We start from the raw sequence: 17,052 nt of genomic DNA, 5'->3' as shown, positions 1-17,052 counted from the left end.
ATGTTTATCATGCATAATAGATAAAAATTGCTTTTATCAACATGCAAGCAAGTGAATCCTACAAATATAACAGACCGACAGACCCCAGTAGGCTACATAAACACTGCTCAAGGACACACACTAACACTTACGATTTTAAATAAAACTCAGAGAAAAACAAGCAGCTGTTTCTGCATCTGCCTCTGTTTGGTTCTTAAACACAATTTCAAGCTAAAGTGCCGACGTGCAACGCTTCAAACCAGCCAGTTAAATGCCACTTTCCTGGAGAAATGAGAGTGTTTGTGTCATACTTTGGCAATCAAGGAGCCCAATCATAAGCCAATTCAGTATACGTCTGTTGAGGTGGATGCCAGTGAAGTGGACTGGATATGAATATAAGATAACCCCCCCCCCCCCCTCCATAGCCCTCAGCAGATATTACTATTGATTGCTAACGATGCAGGCAGAGGCAGTGATTATGGCCTGGAGCAAACATGGATTTATCGGACCGACCCTTCGTTATTACCCAGCTCTGCCTCCTCTGAGAGCAGCAGATTATTCAGCTCTCCCAGAGGGAACACCACTTTTTGTGTGGTTTTGAAACCACATGTGCTTGCATGAGTTTGTATCTGCAGCAATTCCCCATGCAGGAAATGAGCTCTCAGAGATAATGTTGCCGTCATGAGGGGTGTGTGGGTGGGGGGGGGGGGGGCCTTGTTTCATGGCAGCAGCAGCAGTGTGAGATACAAGATCACAGCTGTGTGATTGTACTTTATGAAGCTTTTGTCTTATTTTGTATTTGACTTGTGTCTGGTGATTATACCATGGTCATAAATGGAGCTAATCTTACAACAAAAGCGTTATTGTAAACTTGTGAGGGCTTCTGGACATGTTATGCTTTCGTAGTCATTACAGAAGCATTTGTAATAATAACACGCTGTAATGAAATTATGGAGCATTTTTTAATCAAGCCTCCTGTGAGTTTTCAAACCAGAGTTAGAGCTGTCGGTGACCAAAGAAAGTTGAAATTTAAGACGAAGAAACTTTTTGCCCTCTCGTCAAAATACTCACCAGTGGAGGAGAAATTGCCCGAATGGTTTATGAATGCTCTCATCTTTATTTTCTGTTATGCTCTGATTGCTCTGACTATGTGGGTCTGCTTGCAGGCCATGTGTCAGAAAGAGGACATGGAGGAGCGGATCGTAACTTTGGAAAAGCGCTACCTGAGCGCCCAACGAGAGTCCACCTCGGTGCACGACATCAACGACAAACTGGAGAACGAGTTGGCCAACAAGGAGGCGTTCCTCAGACAGGTCTGTATGGCACAAGGAGTGTTTGTGTGCGATCGTCAACCTCCGAGAGATTATCACGATACTGCCTTTTTTTTCCGGTTTTAGCTTCAAAACTGATCATTTTTGTCACATTGAGGGTCCAGGTGGCTGCTGAAATGGACCATTCAGAGCTGAAAAATGCCAGACATTTTTGGGATTCAGAAAATAATTGAACGTGCGTGTGCAGCTGGTTGTGTTAGATAGATGCTTCCCGTCAGATAACAAAGCCCTTAGAGCTGATCCACAGAGGTTTCGGCAATGAGAAAACCTCTTGACATTGTGCCAAATAAGGTCAGAGGAAATTACCACCGGGGAAGGGATTCTGATGGTTTTACTTAAATGTTTACTTTGAGCAGATGCACACGGCTGAAAGTCGTCTTCATAACTTATGTAATGCTGTACAATGTGACAAAGCAATGATGCCAATTTACTCTCCTTTTGATTATTCTTTGCAGCCAATTAGATAAATTGCCCGGCCATAGAAGATTGAGTGACATCTTCCTGTGCACAGGCTGATCTCTGGAGGGATAGACAGAACGGCTCACTAATACGAGCAGAAGCAATCCTGACACCACGAGACACACAAGCATCCTTTGGCTTTGCGGTCTACAATGTTGCTCAGACACCAAGCAATTTAAGCTAAGCTAAGCTAACTGGCTGCTGGCTCTGGCTGCATATTTACAATACAGACATTTAAATTGGTACCAATCTACACATCGAACTCTCTGCAAGAAAACATTGAATGCTGCTGTCGGTCATTCAGAGTCAAGTTTTCCCCTTTCTGTTTGTACACAACCAACCATGAGCACCAAGTCGACTAAGAGACCACTCTGCAAAATAGATGCATCCAGAAGCGCCTTCGGAACGTACAGAAATAACCTCCAAAGCCTTTGGGTTTAAGCTCCCGCTACCACACACTAACACACTTCCTCGCTGGCAGTGTAATGAGTTTACTTGTTGTTGTGCCAGGAGTTGAACCCCGGGATCTGGCCGCTGATGTTTGAAGATGAGTAGTTCAGGGGATGTAGGCTTGGCCATCGCGACAGAAAGGATGAAGGGATGAGAAAAAATTGCGGGTAAAAAAAAAAAGAAAAGAAAAGATGGATGAATGGAAGGGCACCTAGGGAGGGTGTTGCAAACAAAAACACACTGTCATGCTTCCCCAGTGTCATCTCAGACACCAGTGGGTGTCGGGTGATACGGGTAAAGACAGAAAATATCACTCACACACACACACACACACACACATAACACACACGCAGCCCTGGCCCTCTCCAGTCTAATTATTGCGTATTGAGCTGCCAGGCCCGATGCTTTGGGGAGCAGAGCATCTGTCGCTGATGGCAAAGGCTGCCAAGACAGCCCCGAAAAAAAAAAAAGAGTCTTAAAAACTGATCCGAACCCTGAGGAAGGCAGGGAGAGGAGTCTCAACACGCCACGGGGAAATACAAGTCACTTGGTGACATCGTCACTGAATGCTGGGTTTGATTTGCATCTTTATAATGCATCTGAATGCCTAATCAGGGCAATTACCGGTATCTGCTGTGTAAAAGTTGCCACTGTCACTGTTGTGCAGAGATATTCTGACTCTGTTATGGTGCTATTTTGAAGAAGATTTGAGGCGCGCTGCCAGAGCCTTCAGCAGCCAGGCCTCCTACTAAAGATATCTGTGATTCTATTTTCTACCAGGCGATGATGCTCCGCTGACATCAAAATGATTCACATTCACAGGCAGTTTTTTATTATTATTATTATATGCCAGAACAGGAGAGAAAACACAAATCCTGTGAACTGCCCAAATGTCCGCCTCTGCGCATCTTTCGGAGGTCCCTGTGGACAAAAGCCGTTGTGTTTCGCAGCACCAGATTCCCTTTAGAAAACCTCTCTTTTTACTGCAGCAGGGTCTGACAGAATGTCCCGCTCAGTGCTGGTTCTGGTTCTTTCCGTGCCTCCCTTCCCTCTAGCGGGTCAAACAATACGGGCTGGGTCTCCAGCAGCGTGGTGTCGGTGTTGGCTCCCAGCGGGGCGAGGCAAAGCGAGGAGACGCTGCTGCCGGGCACGGAGCTCTCACCTCACAAGCATTAAGAATAACTACATAGAAAGAGCCAATCCTCTCTCTGATGGTCTCGTTTACTTAAATATAGGAGTTCCTCACAGAAACTTTAGCTACATTTTATGGGAGAACTCACAGAATGCGATATTTCCTAAATCTTCTGCATATGTCTTTGACCTGCTAATGTCCTTGATGTGTGTGCACAGATGGAGGAGAAGAACAGGCAGCTACAGGAGAGGCTGGAGCTTGCAGAGCAGAAGCTCCAGCAGACCATGAGGAAAGCGGAGACGCTGCCGGAGGTAGAGGCTGAACTGGCCCAGAGGATAGCAGCCCTCACCAAGGTAGGAAGACGCACACACACACGCACTGTTGACACATTCCCACAGATGCCCTCGTCTCTAGATTTGTTTCTGTACCTGTGTGTAAGTGTGCCCGTGGTGTCCTGTCATGACGTTTCAACATGTCCCTCTCCTCTCTCACTCGGCCACGTAGTCTGACTCCAGCTCCTCTTCCTCCCCCGATGATTATCACTTTGTTATGGAAGCTAAACTCCAAGACATGAACTCCATTCTTAGGAAGGTAGTCCCACAGGCCATCACAGCTACTGCCAGTTCCTGTAGAGAGCAGATTTCATTCATTTATCTTATTAGTGTTTTGTGGCGAGCGTGTTTACTGGGATTCTGCTCTGGCTGTTCTGCCACCATGGGACAGCTGCATGGCACTTCTGGCTGGAGCTCATACTTGGCAGTGCTGGAGGAGCTCTCTTCCTCTTTCATTCTGTCCTTTGGTGGCCTCGTTCTCCATCCCTCTCTTTGTCACTCTTCTGTTCTGTTTCAACCGGCTCTCTCTCCTGTTATGCTTTAAAGCAATAGACATCCCATCTTTGATTTTTGGGGTAGAGGCTTTGGCTTGTGTCGTCGCCACTGCTTTTTCTTTGTTTTGCCCTTCAGGCTGTCAAACACGCAGATCATCGCGCTCCCTTCTTTTTGTCCTGTCTATGCTGTGATCCATCTGTAGGCGGAGGAGCGTCATGGGAGCATTGAGGAGCGAATGAGGCACTTGGAATGCCAGCTGGAGGAGAAGAACCAGGAGCTGCTACGGGTGAGTCACCGCAGAGGCGTCGTGCCAGGCAACGCTAACCAGGCGGCCGCTCCTGCAAGAGCATGACAGCTCGAGGCGACCGATGACACATTGTCTGATTTATCAGCACTGACACTTGTACCAAATCAACGTTTCACACACTACGGTGATAGAAGGATTTGTAAAATGCTCAAAAATTATGCAACGATGTACGACTTATTATAGATCGCGTTAGCATCTTCAAGTAGATTCCCAGTTCGGGAGAGAGAAGTGTATGAAATATAATTGCAACCTCAGGAAGTAGGTTTTTTTCTTTCTAGATATGCACGTCTAGCAGGATATTAACCTGATTTGAACCTCGAATTGGTGTTAGATATCATTTATTGTTGTTCACATCGAGATGCAGTCCAGAGCATCTTGATGGAATTGAGGGATTTCACCAGGTACAAAACTTGCGAAAACAAAGTTACCAGCTTTATGCTTCAACAGCGCTTAATAAACAACACATCTGATTGCAAAATCCACCCCAAGACGAGACATTCCTTGCTTCCTTAGTACTGTCCCTTTAAAGAAGCAAGTTAGGATCACAAGAATAGAAACTAGATATTAGAGAGGAAATAACCTATTTTACCGCACAGAATTATGTTCATTTTTCAGACTTTACTATGTTTTTTATTGCAAATTACTTCGGTATTTCTGGCATTTCAAAAAAATATAACAAAAATCCTGTATCTTGTAATTGCCAAAACTTTGTAGGCTTTGTAGACTACGAGTAATTATTTGCAGGGGGTCACAAGTAAACACTGCTTGGGAACCACAGCCTTAAAGTAACCAGTAGTTTTACTGCAAATATTTTGAAAGGCTACAGAAATAAGTTTGAATTTTAACTCTTCAATTGTGTACTTCAATCCCTCCAGGCTCGACAGAGAGAGAAGATGAACGAGGAGCACAACAAGCGACTCTCGGACACGGTGGACAGACTCCTCACAGAGTCCAACGAGCGTCTTCAGCTCCACCTGAAGGAGAGGATGGCGGCTCTAGAAGAGAAGGTAAAAGCTGGCAGTCATCACTTCTGCCCAGTGAATGTCAGGAGGAGGTGGATTTTCTCACCGCTGACTTTCCCCTTCTCTTTGCAGAATTTGTTAATCCAAGACTCTGAAGGTTACAGAAAACAGTACGAAGATTCAATCCATGAAAAAGTAGGTTGCAGAGATCAGTAAATGATGACCACGTCGTTTTCTTTAGTCTCCTACATTTTACATGAGGTTGCCTTAATAAGTGCATTTTAATAGAGAAATAATGAGGTTAGTTTTGGGCAATATTTTCATTTTTTATAAAACTCTGCAGTTGAATAATCATAAGATACCCGCATGGGAAATGATAGTGGGATGAATTTAACAAGCAGTGTGGAAAGCACGGGAAAGTGTCACGATGTTAGATGGTAAACAGCAATGTGATGATAATCAGCCCCGATGGCTCTCAGCCGCGTCGCTCCACAGTGTTGACATGCACCAATAATGACCACTGTACGATTCACGGTCCTGTAATGACGTCTTTGTCAAATTGTTTCGTCCAGACACATCTGGCAGAGGAGATCGACAAACTGAGATCAGAGCTGGACCAATTCAGATTGAGGGCAGGCTCCCTCACAGAACCCACGCTGTCACGGTACGATGGCTGTGTGTGTGTGTGTGTGTGTGTGTGTGTGTGTGTGTGTGTGTGTGTGTGTGTGTGTATTAAGGTTTGACTTTTATGAGTTTTTTTTGCTGGCCTGTAATATTTTAACACTGAAGCCATATATGACTTTAGAACACTGGACCCTGAAACTCGCCACTGAACTTTAAACTTTTGAAATCACCCTTAATCTTTGAAATAATGGGTCCTTGATTGAACTACTCATTTCTAGCCGGCTACCTATGAATTTGCCAGCTGAAATGTAGCTGTAGCTAGGTAATTAATCTTACATTAGCTGGATAAGTAGGTTGAAAACACAGTCTCCATTTGCCACATTTTAAAGCAGAATATTTTGTGAAAGGGAACCTTAAATATACACTTCATGGCTACATACATTAGCATCTGCTGCACTTATTTACTGCCACGGGACAATCTGCAATACATTATGCATGATTTAGCTGTTAAATTGACAACCAATATGTACAAAGAAAGGCGAGTTTTAACCAGTCTGGTGCTTCTAAGATACTGTATGGGTCCAAACAAACGTTGGATTCAGTTCACTGGAGTTGGGGAGCACACAGACAATAAAGTAACCGCATGAAACCAAGATGGGTCTGAGTCCAAACATTCATCAGTATTTGGACTCAAGGAAAAGAAGACATGGATGCCTTACTTACGTTTTATAGATTCTTCACATAGCTACAGTCAAGGAAGCGTCTCCATTACTTTGTTATCGGATGACATTGACTGGTTAAGATCCAGTAGAAATTTGATAAAAGTATAACCGATCTAACCAAAGTTTGTGTATGTAACAGGACGCACATAAAATGCCGGAAAGCAGATATACTCTCTCCAGTAGCAGTCCTGTTATTTTATCTGTCACCGATGAAACAATTAGCTCTGCACTATTGTTAGAAACAGTAGTATCACTGAACTCTCCATATCTATTCTTGGATGTTTTCTGGCTTCCTTTTTATGCTGCATGAAGTTCTATTATTACAGTTCTGATGTGTTGACTGTAGCAGCCTTAATCTCCTCCATAGACAAACAATTTGCAGCCATAGAGGCATGCATAATGAACGCTGGTCCTTCAAGAAGTACACTTAACACCACATCATTGTGACTATTAGGTACGCTTGAGGTACCCAAACACAAGATTTGATTGGTTTACTCTCTGCATTCCTGTCAACATTACCATATCATGTTTGCTGTGTCTCATCTGTATCAATATGAAGTCAATATTGAATGCTCATAGAAGGATTCACAAATGTATTTCCTGATGTAAGTGCCTGTTTGCATAGATATTTTCTATGCACACACAAAGAATATAAGTGCAAAACAAATCCACAAATGAAATATATGGTTCTCAAATGTATTTGTTATGCACACACACACACACACACACACACACACACACACACACACACACACACACACACACATCTCTTATTTTAAATAAATGTAATAGAAGCCCATTAATACTTTTAAAAGTATTAATTAGTGTTAGTACAAAAACATTTGGGATGTTGTTACTTCATAAAATCATTGTTGAACAGGGAATTCTTCGTAGCCAATCAGATGCCTCCGTCCGTTTCAGCCAATCACGTGAGCGTAGATGCTACAGCGTAATTATCTACGATTTACTGCAAATCACCTGTAATGCTAATCATGTAGCTAATCATACACCCGCGGGTCTGCCACTATGAACACCACATATCGTGTAGCAGTGTGAGTAATAACTGTCTTGAAGTGCATGATTAAATATGTTTGAGTTATGAATGCTCTCATGTTAGCGATGTGGCATTTAACACTAGTGTTAGCCAACAAGTTAACTTAGCTATATAATGCTAATGGACAACCTAGGGTCGTTAGCTAGCTGTTAGCTAACATCAGTAAGTTAACTCACTTGCTAATAGCTTCAACTGTTTTAATGCATGCAATACAATACGTTACTAGCAAACCATGTAAACAAATAGTCAGCTAGCTGGCTTGCTCATACTTAATGTGAATATAATTAATTTAATCGTATTACCAATATGCAATATTTATACTTTGTTGGTATCTTATTTTGAAAACCGGATGTTCGTCTGAAGAAAAGCGGATGTTGTCTCACGTTAATCTTTCCGCTAGCTTTACAAAGTCCTTCGCTCGCTCCCGATCTGTGCCGTTTGAATGCGTTTACCGTAAATTTTAGCATATAGGCGCACTAAAAGTTAAGTGTCTGCTGAATTCACCACGGATATCGGAGTGTCTGCTGTCTTGACCGCAGTTTTTGTTTTATAGGGATTTTCTTCATAGACAACAATAACTACTTGTGTGTGCATTGGAAATGTCTTTGTGAAGAGACTGATTAAACTCCATATTTGTAATCTCAGGCAAAGTCTTTGTGTAAGATGCTGTCCATCCTCAACATCAGTGACCCAGAAGATGTTTTAGTGTAGGCACACACCAGGTAACGTGAGGTGTAACATTACTCATGAAAGTTGTTTCTCAGGTCTCATCTGGACACATCAGCTGAGCTCCGATTCTCGCTGGGATCTCTGGCTGAAACCCAGTCGGACCACTACCGCTCAGCTAAGGTCATCCGGCGACCGAGGAGAGGTAGACTGGGTCTGCATGAAACCAAGGTGAGCCGCTGTCTTCATTCGTTTGCCTTCGATCTGTCTGGGCCTTAATCGTAAAATGCTTCTGTTTTTACTTTTAGCACTTCTAAACAACCAGTTGGAAATTGGCACACCAGTAGAAATCTCTCTGAGGCTGTAATGGAGTGTTAAATGCTGAAAGTATCCAATATGCCAATATAATTAACCTTTGAGGATGGTAAAATCTGATTAACATCTTGTGGTTTTATTCCCTTGAGAATTCCTCAATCCTGCGTTATGTTTGATGTGTATTAAGGCAATTTAAACTGAATCACAGTATGAAGAGCAAACATGGGGAGAGATAAAGGCAAGTTAAGATATGATCTCAGTCACTCAGACGTGTGATGGTGTGATCATCTCATTTGTGCAATTTTGGTGATGAGACTGCAACAGTCCCTGCCAAGACGCATCAGGGCTAGTGTCGGCTTTATATGTTGTTAGTGGGAGAAACATATTATCGGCAGGAGAGTAAAGATCGGTTTCAATAAGTAGATCAGGCCGTCTCATCTCTTTTTAACGCAGCATACAGATTTTGTTCTGCACCAGGAGGGGAAGTGTCCAGACTAGCCTCTACCAGGATTAAATGAATCCAGCTAATATCAGGATACTGTACAACAAATACATGGTTCTAATGGTGAATGCTGTCTCTTTTTAAATTGAATTGAAGGTTTAAAGGAGACAATAAACCCACCATGCTTATGTCCAGACATAATAAGGCAGTAGAATTTATATTTAGAGGATAATGATGTGTGCTCTCAGGCTACAACTAAGGTCACTTGTATCTCAATCAATTGTGTTTCCATCATGTTGGTCTGCAGCCCATGTTTTTATTTATTTAAGCGATTAAGAAGGCATGTGGTCGGTTACGTTAGGGTGCATTTACATGTAGTCTCTGACAAATATTTTGAGAAAAGTGACAGTTTGTTACTGTATAACCATCCTCATGAGAATTCTGATTACACGAGAAGGAAATGTGACTGTGATTATCCTCTTATTTCCCTTAAAGATTTGAAATGTATTAAATCTGCTCTTCGTGTCCTGTCCCCGTCTTTGTGTGCAGGCTAAGTCGCTGGGGGAGCACGAATGGCGCTCGCAGCAGCTCGGGGTTCTGGGAGGCCACCACTTCGAGAGCGACACGGAGATGTCCGACATCGACGACGACGACAGGGAAACGCTGTTTAGCTCCATGGACCTGCTGTCGCCCAGCGGCCACTCCGATGCACAAACTCTGGCCATGATGCTGCAGGAGCAGCTGGACGCCATCAACAAGGAGATTCGGTACGTGACACACCGTGCGGTGTTAATTAAATATAAAAAGGCCAGATTCCCAGAGCTATTGATTTTCTTCCTTTACTTATTGTGTTCCTAATCCATTTGACTCTAAATCAAGTTAGCACTTGATATGTTTTTAAGTCCTGGAAAACGTTTGCCTTTTTATTCCGTTTTGCAGATTACTTACTAAATTTCAGATTTTGGGGCGATATCCCGTTGTTGGATTCAGCCCCGTTTCCATCGCTTTGAAGGAACGTATCTTAACTTTTACTATTTCTACCCCCATCCGTGACTCGTTAAGAAGCAGGAAAACTTTTCAAAGCAAACCTGCAGCATCCGCCCTTTTTATCACCATGTTCTAGACATGGCTTAATCCACTACCTCTGATTCTACTCCTACTGCTCATACAACGATCCAGTTGTCTTTCCAGCACGTCTGCAGGTCGCTCTTCCTGTCTATGAGCCCAACGCTTTTTTTCGTACGCACTAAATGTTGCAGGAAATGTGATCTGCCTCTTGCTTTTTAAAGCTGTAATTATCTTGTGCTGATAAGTATTCATAACCCCGGGCGCAACTCCACTTAGTTCTTAATTTCAAGGGTTCTTAATACGGCTTTTGGTCTTTGCTGATTTACATCCCCGTCAATAGACGCAGTGTCACATTTCTTTCAGGAGGAGTTCATTAAAATCTGATGGCAGATAGAGATCATGAATGCAAAAGAGTGGAGCTCTCAGCTAATTACAAAGTTAAACCCTGGGTCTGGGCACAATTTATGATCTGACTTTAAGTCATTTTATCTTCTCACTTTGGCCTGTAATTAGTTTGCCTTATACTGCAGGTATTTAATGGGATTTATGAGGCAAATCTCCAGAAATCCACCTCCAAAGATAACACTAAACTCTAGCAGGGATGCTGATAAAAAGAGTCCATATTTTTCAGTCAAGCTGGAAATGATCACTGATATGTCACTGCATATAAGCTCCTTATTGTAAAATCTTTCTGACGCTGTGACTTGAAGACGCATCCTTACTGACTTTTCCTCTCGTGTCCTCCCCTCTCCTCTCGTTAGGCTGATCCAGGAGGAGAAGGAGTCGACGGAGCTGCGGGCGGAGGAGATTGAGAACCGGGTGGCCAGCGTCAGCCTCGAGGGCCTCAACCTGGCTCGAATGCACCACCACGGAGCCTCCATCACCGCCTCAGCCACCGCCTCCTCCTTGGCCTCCTCCTCCCCGCCCAGCGGACACTCCACCCCCAAACTCGATCCCCGAAGCCCGGCCCGCGACATGGAGCGCATGGGGGTCATGACACTGGTAAGCTGCTTAACTGCATGTAGACCAGCTCTCCCGCTCCAAATACATATTCATCCCTGGAGGTGTGAGTACATGAACTGCTGGAGGAGCAGCGATTGTTTCCTTCCAAATAGATATTAACTTTTGTCTCGAGACAGATTTCTGTGGAGTTCTACAATCCCACAAGTATTTCATCATTTTAAATCTGGAAAATGTAGATAAGTAGACATTTTGTAAGTTGCCGTCGTCTTTTATTTCATTGTACTTGTCCTTTTGGGTCACAAATAGTAGTTATAAACTGACTAGTTTGACACCACCATCAGCCCAATTAGTATAACATTGTTGGCGGCTCAATGGGCGATGCCGAAAACACACCAGGCAGCGGCAAATTGCGCAATTTTTTATAAAAATAGATCGCCGTGGTAACTGACTCTCTGGCTGCAATGAAGCCCTGAAAGTTAAACTATCCCCAACTTCTAGTTTGACGGCAGGCAGCTCTTCACCACGGGTCTGGTGTGTTTGGGGCGTTAATCTTGGGTTAAAAATCATCAAACGTGTACAAGAGAGCACACTTCAGGCATCGACACACAGAAGAGTGCGGAGAGCTTTGATTAGAAAGCCTTTCTTGGCAGGTCTTCATTCAAGAGATAGAAACCGAAGCAGCGGCATAAAAATCTTTAACCCCAGAACACAAAACGTCTCATGCAAGATGAAATTGGTCAAATCTGTGATATCAACCAATTTTTTTTTCTTCTTCCCCCCATTATATATTGTGACCTTTACCATCACGTCCAGCGCTATGATTGTTTTTGTAACGCTAGAACACGGTATCAAGATGGGTTCTGTCACCGGGTTCAAACTCGTACAGACAAGTGGCGTCTGAGATATGTTTTTCTATGAGGCGGCGAATTGCAAAAAAACGTCTTGTTTGTTTCTGATTTTAGTCTGTGGAGCTGTGATTGACGGCCAGAAGTGTCTTTTTAGGCCGTAAGGGATTTGACATCCTCTCGTCACACACATTTTATTTGAGTTTGAGTATATGCTAAGTCTCAGTGTCTCCTTTCAGGAATTTAGGATTTATTTTTAGAGAGCGGACCATTTTTATAAGCAAAGAAATGAATTGTATATGGAATATTTCTCACTCTCTTGTGCAAAGGCTGCCGTATGTTGATGGTTGTTCAGTGGTGAACATCATTTTTTGTATAAAGAAATAAGGCGGCACAGGACCTGAAGGTGAGCCAGCTGCTCAGCCCCCGAGTACCTCTGCATGTTGAGCCGTATAGCTCGAGAAGACGTGAATTTAGTTTGAAGCCTTGCTGCGTTAAATTAGCGTGCAGAGAGAGCGGCGACAGAAACTTCTCTCGCTCTGTCAGCTGTCATCGTGCAGCCCAGATGTCAAACAGGATGGCTTGCAGTTTCTCCAAGAATAGACGGTAATATGTTTTACAGCTCAGCTCCTCTCTGACGCTGGCCGGAGGCTGAAACACTCCAGATGTGCACATCAACGAGGGTTTTTGACACTGATGCAAGAGAAGTGTGTCCTTTACATAGAGGCTTTGATTTTATTGATCGGTCAAATGACTTGTTTCCCCTCCTCTGTATTGATCTGTGAACTGATGATCTGATATTGGGCAAAGCCTCATGAGCGTCTAAAGGTGTATGATGATAATATGAACGGAGTGGAAATGTTTGTCGTCCCCGCTTCAACACGTGGACCTTGACGATTGTCTCTTTTGTCTTTTCTCTGCCCAACAGCCCAGTGATCTGAGGAAACACAGGAGAAAGGTACACACGGTGTAATTGAATGATACGGTTGCTATAGATGGCTGCTTTACTGGTCTCCGAAGGTCTAATGTCCCTTTTTTCTTTCGCCCTCGTCTCTTCAGATAGCGGCGGTGGACGAGGACGGCCGCGAGGACAAGGCCACCATCAAGTGTGAGACGTCGCCCCCTGCGACGCCACGCACCGTCCGAATGACACACACACTGCCCGCCTCCTCGCACAATGACGCACGAGGGTAGGTGTCTTTAAAGACGGGTCCTCTGTTGTTCACTTCCTGTTGAATGTTTGGACTGCTTCTAATTAGAGGGTTTTTGTTTTTTGTTTATTTGCCTCTCTGTCTTGGATGCAAATGATATTCATTCTTGTAAGATGTTTGCTTGATGTGCTGGTTTTCAGATGGCGTACTCATCTCGGCGCTGTCTGTTTTGAGATGGTTTATTTTCGAAGCTTCCAATTTCGCTGCAATTTTGCCGTGCGTAATATCTGAGCACACTTGAGATAATCTGGGTACTTTTTCAAACTTAAAGCACCAGCAGTAGCAGCCATATTAGATGAGTCTTCGGTAATTGGCGTGGATGAATGAGCTTAGAAAGTGCAGTGGGGGGGAAAGCAGCACATAAAAAGCATTGCAAATACATAAGGTAAGAGGCACATTGAGGTATCCCGCTTCTAGGAACTACCTGTTCTCACCATTTATCCAAATGTTTTCACAAGGTTGACCTTTTTTGAGAAATAGTCTCATGAAACTGAAATGTACCTGGAAGCTTTACTCGTGTTTCCTGCCTGCTTGTGTCCTCAGGATCGTGTCGTCTCTGGAGGCGGAGGCCAGCGCGCTGAGCAGTGTAGCCAGCAGCCAGGACTCCCTCCACAAGCAGCCGAAGAAGAAGGGCATCAAATCCTCCATCGGACGGCTTTTTGGCAAGAAGGAGAAGGGCAGGCTGGCACATCTGGCACACAGACATGTCATGTTAGATCCACAAGGTGGGAGCGCTGGAGACGTGTGTCAACATTACTGATGCAAGACGATGATATCTCACTTCATACTTTGTTTGATGCCAACATCCCAAATTTGTGTTGTGTAGAAATGTCAGGGTAGAAATGTCTCTTTGAGACGGGGCACTTAAACATCTGAAACTCAGGATGGTGTTACTGCTGCTAATACTTTTAGTAATACCATGTTTATGCATACTTGGACAGAAACCAGATGCTCCTACACTCAGCCGGAAAAATAATTTAAAACAGTTTTAGTGTTCCTTTCTTTCTTTCATACCATACAGTATCAATTTCAGATTGTTATTCACTGATAACCCGTGTTCCTCCTCTTCTCTCAGCGACCATGATGGACCCAGACGTGGCGGGCCAGGACATGGGGCTGAGCAAGCTGGGAACTCAGGCCGAGAAGGACCGCAGGTTGAAAAAGAAGTAAGCTTTGTCCAAAAGAACCAACACTAAGTTGCCGAAGCAGACGTCCAAGTAGTCCCTCCGTAGGGTCTTATTAAACAGTGTGTGTGGAAGTCTTCTGGCTTTATGCTTTTAGACTTTTCACCGCTACATTACAGTATATAGTCCAATCTGACCTTTGACACACAGACAGGCTATTACCTCCTGTGTTTTACCTCTCTCCCTCTATGAAAGCACGGGCTGCACCGTATGCAACGCCATAACATCCCACACTGAGAGCGGGATCGATTTTAAAAGCAGAAGCTGGATCAGCATCCAGGCGCAGAGATCAGCCTTGCTGTATTCAGACACAGAGCCAAAGTCAGACTATTGATCCAGGCTGAAAACCCAATTAATCTCACAAAGCTACTTTGTCAATTTGGAAGCTATAGATGGCTTTCCCCAACACACCACCCATAGATTACACTCTCGGTCAGATCGGGTTTGTTCTGCCCTGCAGGAAAAGAGGGGAACCCCCCCCCCCCCTGGCAAATCAAATCTTTCAGCAGAATGAATGTGTGTGTGTGTGTGTGTGTGTGTGTGTGTGTGTGTGTGTGTGTGTGTGTGTGTGTGTGTGTGTGTGTGTGTGTGTGTGTGTGTGTGTGTGTGTGTGTGTGTGTGTGTGTGCGTGCGTGCGCGCGCGCATTTGCCATGCCCCAGTGCCAAATGATGAATGTCATTTGCTCGAAGTGCACATCGAGTTGTCATGACCAATAACTTTGCCTCCCATGTAGTCGATAGAGAGTGTCGTTTGTTGTACGTTGACAAATGTGTTGTTTTTCTTCCACTGCACTGACTTCTTCATAGCGGTGTCCGGGATTAAGGCCACACCACCGCCGCCGCCACCACCTTGCATCTTGGCGCCTCCTCCACACTGCATGCCATTCTGAGCTGCCTGCACTATTTCCATTTCAGCATCTTGATCGATCAATACCGCCGTGGTTCTCATTGTCGGTGTGCAGTTTTTTCCCCCCCGTTCTCCTTTTTTGTTTTTCCTCAAGAGGTAACGACAAGTATCTGAATGTAACTGAGCATCTGAATGTGAGGCCATGGAGGGGGTCCTGCTGTGTTTCAGTGCATTTCTCATTCCCTCTGCTGCACGAGATGTGGTCAGGACTGCATTGTAGAAGATGACTTTTATTTTTTTTATTTTTTGACTGGTCTACAGATGCTCCTGTAAACGAATGTCCTCCATTGTGAGATATATATGTGTGTGTGTGTGTGCGTGTGTGTGTGTGCGTGTGTGAGCACACGTGTTTCTGTTTAGAGCCGTATCCTTAACTGCCTATTAAGTCATTAACATTTGTGTACTTTTGTCTCCCCGTCGCTCTCTCTCTCTCTCTCTCTCTCTCTCTCTCTCTCTCTCTCTCTCTCTTCTTTCTCTCCCTTCTTCGCTCTCTGGTTCTCTCCTCTCTTACCCTTCCTCTCCCTCTCATCATCCTCTGACTCTAACAAAGCGGGTAAGTTGTGAGGATGTATAACTGACCTCCTGGATATGACCATTGTCTCAGCCATTTTGCCCTGTCTGCCATCTCTCCTGTCTGTCCCGCCATGCGTCCTCTCCCGAAAAGACCAGTGCCAAAGCTGACCTAGTCTCTTATCTATCTATATGTGTCTTCTCTGACCCTCATGGCTGTTAACGATGCCATTGCGCTCTCTCTTTCTTTTTATTTTCATTTACCATCTGAAGACGTTTCTTCCCCCCTTCTTACAGTTCAGTGGCAGCTGCATCCCTGGCTGGACAGAGAATGTGCCGCCGCTAAAACTGGGGCCCAATTTTCAAACCCGGAATGTCTTCCTCTCCTTATATGTGTGTGTGTGTCTCTCTCTCTCTATCTCTCTCTCTCTCTCTATCTGTGTGAAATAACCAGCTGTAATATCTGGTTATGGGAAATGTTCTTTTTGTTTGTATGATTTGTCATAACTGTTTCCTTACTTCCCTTTCCCCAGCTATGTTCAGTGGCTGTATTTCTCCATGCATTAGACCTGACCTGAACATAACAAAATAAAACATGAGCTATCTCTTCATGTGCTGGATAGATGAGACAGTGATTGTACCTGGTTGTGTTTGGACGAACACATTTCCACCCCCCTTCACCTGTAGGCTTGTGTACCATGTATGCTTTGTTTAAGTGCCCTTTCACTGTACTGAGGCCTTCAACGCTCCGAGTGCTACATGTCTCATGTTTGTTAATAAGCAAAACTCTTTCCATTTGTCAAGTTCTTTGACAACACACTCAGGGAAAGCGTTGTTGACTCCGAGTTTTTGTCATGAAATGTGTTCCCCAAATAGAATAAGAACAGCGTTGTGTGTTTGGCGTGTGGCCGTGAGTACGAGTGTGTGCCTGGGTCTCCTCCACCGTTTGTCGGCCATTTTCCCGGTTGTTTGTAAGTTCTCCATGTCTGGCCGAGTGTGGGAGGATTCGGCACAATGCAGATAGCTCAATGCAAAGCCCTGAATAGACCAGGAGGAATAGATTCACATCGCTCTGAGTGAGGCAAAACAAAACG

At 44.3% G+C, this 17,052-nt stretch overlaps 1 protein-coding gene across 11 annotated transcripts in view; it reads left to right on the top strand.

Moving 5' to 3' along the window:
* The window catches only part of ppfia2 (PTPRF interacting protein alpha 2), a 153,424-nt gene that overhangs the window by 125,322 nt on the left and 11,050 nt on the right, over positions 1-17,052 (top strand). For 10 of the 11 annotated variants that reach the window (XR_011103528.1, XM_068717261.1, XM_068717259.1 and 7 more), the window contains 13 exons: positions 1,146-1,292; positions 3,570-3,704; positions 4,381-4,464; positions 5,361-5,492; positions 5,580-5,642; positions 6,020-6,111; positions 8,612-8,744; positions 9,820-10,037; positions 11,100-11,340; positions 13,075-13,104; positions 13,206-13,336; positions 13,901-14,082; positions 14,433-14,523. Coding sequence is in view for 10 of the 11 variants with exons in the window: in XM_068717261.1 (XP_068573362.1) it covers positions 1,146-1,292; positions 3,570-3,704; positions 4,381-4,464; positions 5,361-5,492; positions 5,580-5,642; positions 6,020-6,111; positions 8,612-8,744; positions 9,820-10,037; positions 11,100-11,340; positions 13,075-13,104; positions 13,206-13,336; positions 13,901-14,082; positions 14,433-14,523 (1,679 nt within the window). In the remaining variant the exon portion in view is untranslated. The remainder of the gene's footprint in view (positions 1-1,145; positions 1,293-3,569; positions 3,705-4,380; positions 4,465-5,360; positions 5,493-5,579; positions 5,643-6,019; positions 6,112-8,611; positions 8,745-9,819; positions 10,038-11,099; positions 11,341-13,074; positions 13,105-13,205; positions 13,337-13,900; positions 14,083-14,432; positions 14,524-17,052) is intronic. The other variant, XM_068717260.1, reaches the window with a different exon arrangement.

This window comes from Cebidichthys violaceus, unplaced genomic scaffold (assembly GCF_023349555.1).
Source record: "Cebidichthys violaceus isolate CVI_PGR_0920_01 unplaced genomic scaffold, fCebVio1.0.p SCAF_21, whole genome shotgun sequence".
NCBI lineage: Eukaryota > Metazoa > Chordata > Actinopteri > Perciformes > Stichaeidae > Cebidichthys > Cebidichthys violaceus.
Note: the sequence above shows the minus strand (reverse complement) of the source record. Positions and strands in the feature narration are given on the sequence as shown.